Source organism: Triturus cristatus, chromosome 2_2 (genome assembly GCF_964204655.1).
Source record: "Triturus cristatus chromosome 2_2, aTriCri1.1, whole genome shotgun sequence".
Classification (NCBI taxonomy): Eukaryota; Metazoa; Chordata; class Amphibia; order Caudata; family Salamandridae; genus Triturus; species Triturus cristatus.
This window is the reverse complement of record NC_140582.1, coordinates 1,207,727,120-1,207,742,208: the sequence shown is the minus strand read 5'-3', so window position 1 is coordinate 1,207,742,208 and position 15,089 is coordinate 1,207,727,120. Positions and strand designations below refer to the sequence as shown.

The following is a 15,089-nucleotide window of genomic DNA, read 5'->3' as shown; positions in this document are numbered from 1 at the left end:
TAACTGCAATGAGATATACTGTATGGATGGTCAATAATCTGAGAGAACATCTGTGCATGGAATCGAAGGGTGTGCGCATAAAAAGCATGCCGACCAAATTAAAGTCCCAGAAAGCTTTACACTAAAAGTGGTCTGAGAACTCACAAGAGACTGCGACCTATCAGTTCACCCATCCGCCAAAGATGGTTCACCAGTTGGCCAATTTTGCTGGAGCTACCGCTATATTCTTCTATGTAGCAGCAAATCCTACGGTGTGGCTCCTCACATAAGGGATTTCTGGCCTCATGGAACTGTCGTCAACTACAGTCTGCAGCCTCGCCCTGCTTAAGATCTTCAACTTTCATAAAAAGAGAGACTAAGTTAGAATGAAGATATCTTCTTAGCGACCTTGTCCAGATGCTCCCCGATGCACACCCTTCCTCCTCAGACACTGGCAGCCTTTTCAGGCATTTTTTCCTCAAAAATTCTTCTAAGTCCGAAGGTAAGCTGAGCAATGCACTCCTTGTAGCAGAACTGTGCTCCATTGCATTTGGCCATAACTTTTGACTTTGATCCCTGGTCGTGCATGACTAGACGTCAGTGGTCAGCGCTTTGATCTTTTGGGTGCGAGTTTTTACCTTTAACTTTAAAAATGCATAACTCTGGTTCTACTGATAAGATATTTGTCATTTTGGTGTCATTGTATTTACTAAATTGTACTCAAATTTAAATTAGTATAGGATTGTTCTTCTGTTGTGTTTTCTCTTTATTACTGTTTGAAGTGCTGCATGAATACTTTATTCAGTGCCTTCAAGTTAGGCCTGACTGCTTTTGTTCCAAGCAAACAGAGGATTAAGTACAGGTTAATTTAGTGCCTTTTGTGGTTTACCCTCACAAGAACTGTAGCTTGTGCTTGAGAAAGGGCTCACAACCCCAATTTCTCACAACCACCTACCAGGAAGTGCCAATGAATTTGGGAGAGAATTAGTAAACCTAATTCCCCTTTGAGACAGACTTCTCATAGTACTAGATCAACTTCCCACTGGTGCCTTAATGTGTTGCTAAATGCACCTGCAGGCTGTTGGAGCACACTTGGTGACATAATTATGTTCCTGAGGTCACAAGGATACAAATGGGAAGTGAGAAATGATTGCTCACTGTTCTACTTTTCTTTTAAATGTCAAGAAATGTTCCCATCCGCAGAGCCTAACAAGCATTGGCATAGCCAATAGGTCTCTCCTTTAGGACCTTACAAGTGTTTAGTTATCCAGCACAATATCCTTGGTGCATAAGCTAAATAACCAACTATGGTTTCGTAGTACATAACATTAAAAATGCTTCAGTGCGGAAATAATGAGAATTTGCAAGAACGAGTCTCTTTGACGTTCTCTCAGGGGCATTGAAGGGTGGTACTGCGGCAGAGTTGTTTTTTTCATCCTGGGAACCCGATAGAACTAGAACTGCCGGTGCTGAGCATCTGCAGGACCCCGGCACACTTAAAGCCCTGAGTGCAATCACGTGAGTGCGGTCGACCATAGAAACGTTTTAAGTCACCAGTGAGGCTGGTACTGGCCTTACACGTGCGACTTTTATGAAGCCCAGAAACAGGCTCAGGACTGGATGCTAAAATAAAAGCCTGCAGGATTGGGATGCGCACAATTTGAAAAGCTTTCGGTTTACATGGCGAGCGATGCTGAATGGAATCATGGTGCTTTTACTGCTAATAGGTGATGGCGTGTATGGGAAATCCTTACTGTGGCGAGCGACGTGAGAGAAGTTTTAACACCCAGAGCGGAACACCCATCATTTCGTACCAGACGCACGCGCTTAGTTAAAGGGAAATCCATAAGCTGTCCAACCTACTTAGTTTTATTACACTCACATTAAGTTACTTTAAAGCTACAATGTAACCATAACTATCGTAATACGGCGGTACATTATTAAATGCATCAAATATTTGTATTTTCAATGTACAGCTGTATTAAGACTGCTTGTAGTTGTCTAACAAAATAAAAAATAAAAAAGCTGAAAAAGGAACTGGTGTTAAGGCATTCACAAAACCAGAGGCCAGAAAGGCTCCTGTTAACAAGCACGCGCGTGGTGCGCGCCGCGATTATTAAAAAAAGATGTCGGAACAGATGGCCCATGCACGTAACCGCAAGGGTTAGGCCATGGGCGGATACCTGCACACGCATTTGACCAATTGAGTGATGTCTTTCTCAGAAAGACACGCATAGACCAATAAAAATAAAGGCACAAGCACGAGCTTGTAAAAAACTGCTGGTCAGCTCCAAGAGGCCGTATCCTTAGAGCAGCGCATGCGCGCTAGCTTTACGTCTCGACCTAAAAATGAGCGTCTTTGCGAATCAATGTCCACTTTTTTGTGGACAAAGTTCAAGCAATGGTGATACCACCTCAGATTCTCAGCCTACTTGAATAAACAGCGCAGTATTCCTTCCAAGATGCCAGATATATTTAGGAATGAGATGCACATCTTAATTCACCTAACACAAGAAATGAGTTCTACTTCATGACACCTCAGCGGACTACTCTCCTTAAGAAAATGGACAAATGTGGTTCTCCTGATGACCCATATCGGACGCAATGTTTGTAATTAGCAGCCCCTAATATTGCATGAATACATTTCAATTTCATAGGCCTTTGATCCCTCAGGGACGGAAACAGCTTGCGTTATCCTAAATTTTTAATTAAAAACCACAAAAACAAACAAAAAAACTCTTAGAAGCCCTCTATTCTGAGAAATTCTACAACAATGTAGAAGAGATCAGTGCAAAACTCCCCTTTTATTACTAAAAACTCACTCACCTACTCTGTTCAAGCAGGCTTCTGCCTCCTAGAAGTCACCCCAGTAGCTGTCCAAAAAAACCTGCATACGATCAGGATGTCAAAGTATCACTGATACTCCTTGACCGCTAATCTTATTTTTCCACACTGCATCCCTTAAGAAACTTATGCAAAGGGATCGGAGGAAATGCCTACAAATGGATTTCACTTGTCTTTCAGAACACGGTCAGTTGGTCACCATGCCAGGCTGCAGGTCCTCAACCTCTGACTTGTTAGGTACCAAAATACTCTGAGCCCCTTTTTTTTCTGGGGATCAAAAAAAAGTCAATTTCACATGCATAGATTTTTGCTATGGCCTTACGTTTGTTTTAGACTGTATGTCATTCAATTGAAATGAAAGTGAACAGTAACAACAATTTAGATGGCTGTAACACAGGAGACTCCCTACACCCCAAAATATAGCATACAACAGAGGCTGCAAGCCACGGGCCCACGTCCACAACCCACAAGAACAGCACGGAACCTTACAGTTTGATTATGACATTTCTTTCAAACTAGAGTTAGCCAGGGTCTATGTATCCTTTTTCCTATCTCAAGATTTCTCAAGATATCCAGGAGCACACTGACACTACCAAATACTTCAGAAAGTGGTGGCCTTCTGCCTTAGCTATACCAAAGTCCTTTATTTGGGGGTTCCTTCCGTGCTTACCAACAAACTGCAATTAGTTTAGAATGCAGCAGCCCGTTTCCTAATCAAACTCCCACAACCTACTACAATTTCAAGACATCCACATAGATTGGCACCTGCTTCCTGTCCATTAAAACTATTCACAAACATGTTATAGTACGTTTAGTAGTATTACAATACTACAGAATGCTATTCAGTAACTTTTGTGCTGAGTTCTATGCCACTGTCTCCATCTTTCATGTGCAAAGATCTCTACCCATCCTACGCATTTAGGTATATCTTTTTGTAGTAAACGTGGAAGTATGGAGGGAGTAGATGGAAAAATCAGGAATATTTATGACTAAATGGGAGGGGGTACGGGTGGAGAAAAGAGAGGTTTAGGGAAGCACAGGCACTCACCCACAAACTATTCACAAACTGCACATCTATAGTTAATACGGCCAAAAAAGGACCCAAAAGAGTTGTAAATGTACTCTAGTGCCAAGCTGGGATAAGTCTAGCACCACAAATAGCTATCCACTGGCACTATAACACCCTCCAATACAAAATATTTGACAGGTACTTAAAATAAAAACCCCATATCTATATTTTTAAAAGGTTTAATGTTTAAAAAGAATACATCACTAAAACTACTATCATAAAATGTTAACGATGTTAAATGTAATAATGTAACTTTTCCCAAAACATTTACATTTTAAATTAATGCCATAAAAATATTTTTACTACTAAGTAGAAATGTAATACTTTATATGGATTATTTTATTTACACGAGAAGAAACAGTTTAAATTTAATATAAAAAAAATATTTATTTCAAAATTAAGAGAATGCTTTAGATTTTATATTGCTCTACATTTCAAATTCATACTTTAATTAATTTACATTATTATTTTTACTGTTTAAAAAAACAAACAAAACACATGTTGTATAATACACCTTTCCCTACACTTTACCATAGAGAGCTTTGCCCAGGTGGCAGTAACCTCAGCCTACATGTGAAAACTTACAAACAGAAACTTTACACTCCATTGCCCGAGTTCAAAAAGTCTACGAGTAAACTTGCAAGTTTACCTTTTGTCAACAGCCTCCTTAATGTTTAAATGTCTGACATTTGTTATACTGAGCCTTGAAACTAATGGCATCTTTAGTATGATGATCTCAACTTGTTAATATCCCCTAACCCCCCACCTATCCAGAGACAATCCACAGCCCATTTATTAATAGTATCCAAGATCAACAAGCAGCCTCAAGGTGCCAGGCTCCATCTTTCCAAGTTGTTAAAATCCAGAATGCCCTCCCTTTGAAACTCCTAGTCAGAAAGTCATTTTGGTAACAAGACTCCAGGATAGGTTAACTTGTGCGTGCTAGAAATTCTATAAATAATGAATTTAAAAGCTCAGCACAATTTAGGATAGTTAGCACAAGATTCTGAGGATCTGATAATAGTGAGATCTTTATGATCTATTACACTGCAAAAACAAATTGGTATTACAATTTAACATTTTCTGAAGGGAACTCAGATATACAACCACCAACATGTGCTTAGGAAGGTCTTGATTGAACAAGTCATTCCCGGATGTAGTATGAAAAACATTTGGGCGAAACTTCAGTATCATGCAGCCAATTACTCCCACCTCCAAACTTCCCAGAAGAACATACATACACCATTAACTTGGCCCTGTATAGAATACAAATAAGTGGTCCACTTCTGACAGGACAATTAACACTCCACACCATAGTATATTGGTGCTGTAAAGCAAAACAAAAGGGCATGAAATAAAGCACTCAGAAGAGTGTGATGGAGATGAACCCGTTAGTTACTTCTGGTGGATACTCCAACTGCAGATTTCTCACCCCGAATACATACCAAAGCAGCATCTCCCAAAGGTGGTGGGTCAGTGGAGTAGACTCAGACCAAAAAGTCTTGCGTTCTTGGATGACCAAATGGGCGAAATGCATTTCCTTTTCTACCTGGCTCTCAAGGCAATAGTGCTTTGTAAATGTGTACTAACACCCAGGTGTCAAAAACAGCTACACCTCAAACCAATGCTGTGGTAGCAGCCTTGGGCCTGGTGGAACAAGCCCTCAATGCCTCCTTAAGCTGCTCCCCAAAGTAGCAGATCATTTGCAGAGGACTAGCCACCTGGTTTCTGCACAGCCTTACCTTCTTTTGTCCCTGAAAATCTCACTAAAAGTTGATTGTCCACATGAAGGCCTTTGAAGGCTGAAGACTCTTCCAGGGGTGAGGTGGAGGAAAGAATTTTGGGAGGGTGATGGATTGCCCAACATGAAATGGACTCATGACAGCCCTGGTTCATCAACGCTAGTTTGTGCAGGAAAAAGGCAGCAAAGGGTAGGTGCACAAATCACATGGAAGTCACGAATGACAAGCTCTACTCTAGCCTGAATGCATCTCCAAGAGACAGCATTCTAGGGAACTCCAACACGTGAAAAGTTTGATACTGTACATTAGACGGTGGCAAACATACACAGTTAAGATTCTGCTCGCTGTCATAATACATGCCATGCATCACCTCATGGTGCAACCTTCTTTCGTTATCTGCCAGAAGTCACTGATTGAGCTCTACTGACATGGCACTTAAAGACCCCGAGAGCTGGATCACTATTAGAGTAATGACTTAATTCTACAGCCACCTCCAGAGGCAGCAGTGCCTCTTTGCACAGGACTCCACAACCTCCTATCTGTGGCAGTACCACAAGGCTATAGTGTTGTCTGTGGGAACCTGCACCAGCCTTCTCGTAGTGGATAGCAGGCAGGCCTTTATGCTAGGCAGATGGCCTGCTGTGCCACCACTTTATGTGAAGCTGGGTTTCCTCCATAGACTAGCGTCTTCTCATCTCACCACCCACATACGGCCTCCTCAATTCAGCAGTAGTGCATTAGTCACCGCTGTCAACTCTGGGTAGGGAAGGGAGAGGGGTCTGCTGCTGGAAAGACAGCAGTCTAGGAACCATCACTGCAGATCTTGTGCAGTCTCCTCCAAAACCCTGGATAACATCTGCCCATTTCCGTTGCAGCTGGGTCCACTGACATTTCAGATACCACTGCAGAGCATGCATATACCACCTTGTTAAGTTGGCGATCAGGCTCCAGGAGGCGAACGGACCAAGAAGTCTCAGATCAGCTCACACTGAGACCAGAAAAGAGGCTGAAATATCAGGATATAGCCCAAATGTACTGGACTGATTGTGGAGAATAGAAAAGCCATGAACTACAGTGTACAAGCCATCTCCGATATAACAAAATAGAAAAAGGGTTTGCAATGAAGTCAGGTCTGACTTTGGTTAGTTGATCGCAAACCCCAAACATTAATCTCAACGTCATCTGCAGGTGGTCTACAACTGATTAGGGTGAGCCTGCCATCCATAGTCAGTCACTTAGGTATGGAAAAAACTGGTATCCCAACCCCCGAAGACGGGTGGCGCAGACTGCTATCACTTTAGTGAACATCTTCGATGCGCTGGTAAGACTGTAGGAAAGCACGGAAAAACTCTTGGCCGATCTTGAACAGCAGGTTTAACCTCAGTTGGGCTGTAGAACGAGCACATTCAAATATGGGTCCACCAGGTCTAAGGCCACCATCCAGTCACCTGGATCCACGACAAACAGAACTTAACCCAGTGGAATCAAATTTGTCCTTCTGCAAAGAGGCAATCAGATGGTGAAGATCTAAAGTAAAAGAAAGGCATCTATCTTGCTTTCCGCATGAGGTAATCGAAGGAGTAACAACCAATTCCTATTTCCTAGGGCACCACCCAGTCAATGGTATAGAAGTAAGATGAATAGGTGCTCCTCAGTCGCTCTAATGTGGGTGGAATCTGCGAAGAACTACAAAGAAATGAAAGGGTATAGGCCTGCTGGGCAATCTGGGGGACCCATCCGTTAGATGTGATGAACTGCTACCCTGGGAGAAAAGGGCAGATACTGACCATCCTCCCCCAGAAGGTGGTTGTGCGCTGCTAAAGGCAAATAAAAGTGTGCAGTCACCCCGAAAGTGGGCCCTGGACAACCAAGAGGGCAGGGTGCAATGTATTGAAGAGGCAGGACATGTTCTTTCAGGTTTTACATGTACTGGAAGTGGAAAACTCTAAAATTTGTTTTTTTACTACTGAAAGGCCTATTCCCCCATAGGATAACAAAGGGATTGCCATATTACATTTTAAAAGTGTAATTCCCAAGTGGGAAGAGATAGACCTTCTGGTGTCTCTGAAATCATGCTTTAAAATCCATGGTGGAGTCAGATTTTATACTGCAATTCTGAAAATCTCACGTTTAGAAAGTTGCCATTTTCTTGCATTAGCCATTCGGTGCCTGTAGCTGTCTCTGATCATGTCTGTGGGCAACTGACAGTTGGGCTATGCGTATTACTCCTCGATAGCCACACACAATGGGAGCTTAGGTGTCTCTCAATGGGCTACCTCTACCAAGATGGGAGGAAGGAGCTGGGAACAGTCTTACACCTGAATAGGCTTTGTCTTGTCCACACACAAACGGCTGCCTACCCCCCCCCCCCCCGCCCCGCTGTAGTGAGTCTGAAGCCAGGGCAGAAAGGGAGGACATCTGCCCACTTCAGAGGCTTGCCTTTGAAGTCTCTAACTAGACCTCAGACACCACCACGCCACCACTTCAGGAAACTTCTGGACCTGTGGATACTCTGCCAGGAAGGAGGACTGCGGGACTCCTGGTTTGCTCTGCTGATCGCTGCCCTCTTGCCGGGTGAGGACTGGACCTGCATCACTTGAACCCAGAGTGACTCCAAGGGCTAGTTGGCTGGTCTCCCGATCTGAAGAATCAGGGACATAATAGGCTTCACACAGTGCAACTGCACCTGGACTTTGCCATCTGTGTGCCTATCCTGCCAAGTGGTGCCACCTCAGTCCTGGACCCAACATGCTTACCAGCAAACTGATGCATCTTCTCTGATGAGACGCATCCCAGAGCAGAACCAATACATCTTCTCAGTTGAGCAGCACATCTCCTAGCAGAAAAGACCTATCGCTGCTGTTGCGTGGATTGGCTCCATTGCAAGAGACTCACATCGCCACTTCAGGCATCTTGAGACTGACACCGCCTTTGGAACCGCCGCTGTGCTTTTCCCCAGAGCAAGCCCCTTGAATCCCTCATCGATAGCAGCCTCAAAGACGATGCCGGACAGCCACATCGCAGTTTTACCACATATTGGAACAGAGATCGCCTCAACTGTGCCTTGCATCATCAACACAAGACTTTGCATCTCAAGCCTCATCAAAAGGATTCTCTAAGCATCAGGACCTTGCAGTGCAGCCAGCCTCGTGGCCCCGATGAATTACCTCTGCTGTGTGAAGCATCTTTGAAGCGGCTCCACGCAAAGCTCCGCAACCAGATTTTAAGGTACTTTATTTAGCGGGCCTAACTGGGTCACTGTAGCCAGCCCGGTCTGGTGCAACCAGATTTCCCCAATAGCGCTTTTTGCTTCTTGGCTCTATATTTCACTATAAACTTTAAAAATCTATTTTATGGTTCACATTGGATTTGTCATTTTGGTCTTGTTTTATTTAATAAAATCAGAGTTATTTTTCTGAACTGTTGTGGAGTCTTTTTGTGGTGTTTTCATGGTTTTACTCTTTATAAAATGTGCAACACTTCAAACACCCTCTAAGTTAAGCCTGTATGCTCTGTGTCAAGCAACCAGAGGGTGAGAACAGGCACATTTAGGGATTTCCTGCCTCTTAGCCTTGCAAAGATTGTGGTTGCTGCTTGACCAGGGCTCATACCCCAGTCAACAGAAAACACCCGCACATTCCTCAACGACAAGTCATGCCCAGAGCCGGAACACAAAAGGCACACATCATGCAGGCTCGTCACGGATGTCAGTTTACGGCATCTGCAGCATGGTTTGAACTCTGTTGCCTTGGGTGGGGACATTGCTCCCTCGTACACTGGACTCTCTGGATCAGTGTTCGAAGGCACAAAAAGAATGCAACTAATGTTGGTAAGCAGGGGTGATGTGTATATGCTGCTCCGCACAGTCACTTATGGGGTGGAACAAAGTCAACACGGAGCTGCATGCTGCCACCCGTTGTTCCAGACTTCTATATCCAGGATGGCATCCCAGGGATATTGTACAGTTGAGGAATCTGCAGTCAGAAGTTTACATCAGAAAGCACACGCCCATTACCCAACAATAAGTGCAAACATGCAGTCCCAGAGTTATCAAACAGCAAACCAGTGTAACCAAATTATCCCCTCCAATCCCCCCAAACCAGTACCAGGCCACCCATGTGCATTTGAGACAAGAACTGTTACCGCTGTAACTTGAGGCACTGATCTCTGGATCTTCTGCAAAATTGCGGCGGGAGAAACCTACATGGAAGTGATAACATCAGGCAACAGAAAGGTTACTTTTTTATCGTCTCAAATACTTACAACTTTGGTGTTTTCTCCAGCTTTGTTAGGGTATTTATGGACATAGCCACCATTTCTGATCCAGCAAAAGTAGGATTGGATACATCAATGAGCCCATCCAAGGTCACCCTCTCACCAGAACGTTACCAGCCCTGTTGTGATTGCAGTGATGCATGATATGACTGATCATTAAAAATAAAATAAGTGAATCATACTGACTGGCCATCAAGGCTCCATAAAAAAATGTGGTATCTTCAAGCTTCATCAGTGACTTTACCAAACAAAACCAAAAGTGATAAACCAAGTTGTGCTGTTCTACCATAGTGAGCAAGTTTGAACGTGGTTAATAGACTGTATTGTGATGTGCTCAAAAGTGACAAACCCTCATCAGCTCTAGGACTGTACATTTGTCATTAAATTGACTATGTCTAAATAGTTAGTATTCTTGGTTTTATTTAGACAATCAGTTCTCAGGTTAAGTTATCTGACTAATGAATTAGGGAGACGCTATTTGAGATAATTTAGAGGTTGTAGCATCCCCCTAGAAGTTGATGCGTAAGCATCAAACGTGGTCCATCTATTTTGCCTAGACTAAAACTTAGAGCATCACAGATCTTCTGAACACCCATGATAAAAACACCTGGCCTTGTGCTTAAAGAAAGCACAGGAGTGTGCCAGACACAAATCTAGTACCCAAAAGGACAGGCCTAAACAATCTGATGACATCAAGGGTACGGAAAGCTTGCCTAGCCCTCACTTAGCCACCAACCCTTGACTCAGGCACTGCATCAGCAGGTTTCAGTCTAGATTTTAGCTTACGATAAGCACATGAAGAAAAACCTATTAATCAATTCAGCAGTTGAGACAGATTTCAAAAGCAGCCCTACATGGTTACTAAAGCTGAAATGTCCTTATATTCCCACTACTCGAGTAAAATAGCCTCCTTAACGTATTCCCTCTGCACATGGTTAAACACAGGCACTAATAGGAATATGTCCTTAATACTGGCCTTCAGCGCCAAACTGAACGCCTAGTATACGTGCCCCATCTTCACCGTCTCCCAAGGCAACTCTTAGTTTTATAGGGCCAGATTAGTAAAACTGGTAGAAATTATATGGAGCTAGTTGCTAGTGCTCAGATACATTTATTTAGTGGCCAAGGTGTACTGATCCCAGAGCAACCAGGCATTGTTTTTAACATCCAAAATGAGTTTACTACATGGAACCAATCAAACAACCCACTGGTTGTCACTTTTTTCTTTTGAACCAACTAATCTATATTTTCAGAATAGATTGACAAATGTAGAGCAACAGCTTTACCACCACAGAATCATGCCACATTGTGTGCTACTAGACGTGCAAATACTCTAAAATGATACTTTATCAACACATCTTAAAACCCAAACCCTTGTGTAGTGATAAACTACCAAGAAACGTTACCCCTGGAGGGTGCAACATAACCGTCTGGTTCCTCTACAGAATACTGTCGTGCCCGGACTTTAATACGACGAGTGTCATCCCTTCTAGACAAAGTACAGCGCACTAGAGGGAGCTGGGGACCACGTTGTTCCTCATGACCACCATAAACATTGAAACCTGGAAAGGGTTTAAAAAGCCAAGTCATACCAACACGCTTCAGCTTCCAACAAAAAGTGACAATCAAAAATGTGGAATTTATTAAACTTTCTACACTGAAGGTGCCCAGAACAAACATTCATTGTTTATTAGGAACTTAACAAGGTGGTGAAGAGCATGAGCAACAAAGGCAGATAACCTGTACAAGAATTAATATTTTGGTTACTCACGGGCAATCTTCATACTTAAATTCACAAATTCTTCATAGTAGGCCTGTAGTATTTTCATGGTCTTCCTTTGTCCAGCATCTGCTTGATATGTGCTCCATTCTGTAACGCGGTGGCTGAGCCAGGTTAAAGATTCTAAAAACTGCAGCTGATCACGCAATGGAGAGATTTGTGGAGGAGTGAAGACTCCACACATTAAGAGCTGTCACAAAGATCGCGCTGCTCTCGGAATGATGGGTCTTGAAGGAAGTCGATACTTTGGTCAGAGCGTCTTACTTGGGGATAGTTTATTAGGTCCTGACCTGTTCCTTTTGGAAGTTGTTAACTATGGAGTATTTGTTAGCGGTGGAATACAAGTAAGGGACACGCGTTCCATCTGACTATGTCACCGTGCCCAATTAGATCAAACACATAGGGTGGAACGCACAGCAAAGAAATGCGCTCCACCTGAAGATATTCACACATAACCTGACATGGTAACGTTCTCGTGCTTCACATGGGAAACATCATGAAAAATACATTGCAACGATTTTATCTCAGCAATCAACCATTTGTGGCATTCTGTAGCAACTGACTTACCCATGCTGATTTTTCAAGAGTCTTTCCATTGACATACACTTTAAAAGAAGAACTCTAAGCCCAATATCAAAAGGGCATATTTACGTATCAGCAATACAAGTTGGAACTCTTATCCATTACTAATTTAGTTTTTTTTAATAAGTCATAGGAATGCAGACTATAGCTTCTCCCTCTTCCATCTTAAGGCAACCACCCTTTTGAGGTGTGATGGAGCAAGGTTTCGTAATAAAAGACTTGCTCGGACGCAATCCTCTCAAATAACGTGTAACACCTGTTTTGTGAATACTAATATTACATTAAACAGGACATACAGTATCCAGGGGAAGCTTTTCTATGTGTATTAGTAACAAGTAACCAGAGTGTCTTAATATAGCCGCCAAAAAACGCGGGAACTTCATTGCCCATGCGCCTACTGCACCTACGTAGTATGACGCATTCTGTCGCTTGGTGGGAAAACTTTGCAGTTGCGCAACAGCTTTAAAATGGCCGCTTGAAATTCCCACATTAACGCATATGCTCCTGATAAATTAAACCTCGTAAGTTCTACTAAACACGAATGCAAAAGATTTATATAAGTAAATGGGGATAGAGTAGAGATATGTGGTATACAGTGAAATCATTTGTTCCGTGTTCTAACGTATTTCTTTCTGATTTTATTATTAGTTCTTATTATTTGGGCCTCGGAGGGTGACTGGAATCCCTATCCCATCTGACCAGCACACACGCGCATAAAGACTGGCCGGAAACCCATGAAGAAACTTGAATCACATCCAAGGCCACCTCAAGCTGAAGTTGCCTGGGAAATTGAACTTGTGGACCTAAAGCTTGAAACAAATAACTATTGCAAAGTCTTATTGAACATAATGAGAAATGCGGGTGGGAATAAAGCTATGGGAAAGTAAATTAAGGGGTGGAAACATAGAACAATAGTCCACAGTAAAATTATTACTTTTAATATGGTATGATTAACTTACCTCTCGCCCTGACCAATTAGAATAAGGGAAAACACAAACTTGGATACATTGGGGGTGGTACATGAATAAAGAATAATAAAAAATGGTAAGTTAGTTACTTTGTCAGACTTGTCAGATTCACCATTCCGACTCGTCACCGACCCAACGTGTATGCTGCTATTCTGTCTGAGACGCTGTCTCAGATCCTGCTGCTGCCAGAAACTCTGCTCGAGAAATTGAGATACTGATCGCTAACCTAATCATCTAGGGGGAATTTCGGAAGAGGGACACCACAGGAGAGTAGTATCAGAGAGGGGTGTGATGCTGGCGTTGCACTTAGAAGAGGTCACCTTCGCAGATGCGAATCTGTCCAAATCCTCTGTCCGCTTCCTGTCCTGGCAGAGTCTATCTGGCTTATCTTCAAAGAGTTGAGTTCATCTATCACCTTAGGTAAATATAAATCTGAGAAGACTGTCATTGTGCCTGCTCGCTCTCTCTTTTCCTTTTTCAGGTACCGTCTTCACTAATCATTATTTTGACTGTTTCGTTTGACTTAATTTTGCATCTTGAAATAATGTGTTTAAGCTGTGTTTCATTTTGACTCACAAAATGATTAATTTGGATAAAGGTTTTCCAAACTTTGAGGTTGTGGTTATTTCAAATACAAGATAAATGTCATGTTCTACCTTAAACTATCTCAGAAACCCGATTCATCGAGAAAGAAATCATTAAGGAGATAAAATTGGTAAGACTTGGTAAAGGTGAAATTAAAATTGCAGGTAAAACTGAAAAATGTATATCAGCAGGGTGTGCTAGCTCATTTGAGTGAATGGTTTGGGCCCAGGTGAGTATTTAGGTATGGGTGTGTATAACCCGAGCTGGTGACCCGCGCTCTATCAGTTTTTCTTTGGTAGCAGAGGCATGGTTAGGTTCTAGATAGTTAGGAAGAAAATATTGGGGATTGAAATATTTTTGACTTATGCATTACCAACTACTATTCGTTAAATGTTATGTTTCATGTTGTCTAGAAATTCCCAGGAATATTGAATAGTGGGTGGCGAATGGAAGCCATACCGCAATGAGGTTACTTGTCTGGATCAGGAAAGTGCTGAAAGTTACGCAGAACTAGAAGCACTGATTTAGGGATTATTTCTTTCGTATAAAAATGAGTAATTGGTAGCAAAGGAGTCAGCTGGTGAAACTTTGGTCTTATATCACCTAGAAAGGGTAATACTGAAGGAGTAGCAGGTTGTCTGATGCTTGTGTAAAGAGTAAGCGGAAAGTGTTACTCGTGTGTGAAGAGTAAGCAGAAAAGGTTTGCTTGCAGTAAAAAGTTGACTATTCTTCGAATTTAGAAGATCAGACACAGTAGCGAATGTTTCCATGTTGTTGATTAATGACAAGTTTCTGAAAAATTGTGAGAAAAATAAATTTTCGTATTACCTTGCAAAGGAGGGGTCAGTTGTGGGTGCTGCACTGACGTCGCAGAGTGCTGCGCTGGGATTGGTTGAAACAGCGGGCGTGTGACTGTTGTGAAGAGTTGTAAAGGAGGGGTCAGTAGTGAGGAGTGATCCTGACGCCAGAGAGCCGCGCTAGTATTGGCTTAACACACAGTAAAATAGAATCGGATTGGTGAGAAGAGAAAGAAGCCGTGCTGGTATTGGTCAGTCAAAGTAAAAGCGAACATTTGATTAGCTGAAAATAAAAGCCATAATAATAATTAATAGCGGGCCTTGCATGTGGGGACACGATCCTACATTAATAGGGAATCGCCCAGACAGAAGGTATTTAGGTTTTGCCTACGAACAGTACATAAAAGGAAGATCACGCAAAATGGATGGAGAGAAAAGAAAAATGTCATTTATGCAGAGTATTCAGAA

General features: G+C 42.5%; 1 protein-coding gene across 4 annotated transcripts in view; it reads right to left on the bottom strand.

The window, feature by feature from the left end:
- LOC146863403 (PC-esterase domain-containing protein 1A-like) overlaps positions 1-15,089 on the bottom strand; it is a 408,407-nt gene that overhangs the window by 57,395 nt on the left and 335,923 nt on the right. For all 4 annotated transcript variants that reach the window (XM_085642832.1, XM_085642831.1, XM_085642829.1 and 1 more), the window contains 2 exons: positions 11,316-11,471; positions 9,778-9,834 (listed from right to left, as the gene is read on the bottom strand). In XM_085642832.1, the coding sequence (XP_085498958.1) occupies positions 9,778-9,834; positions 11,316-11,471 (213 nt within the window). The remainder of the gene's footprint in view (positions 1-9,777; positions 9,835-11,315; positions 11,472-15,089) is intronic.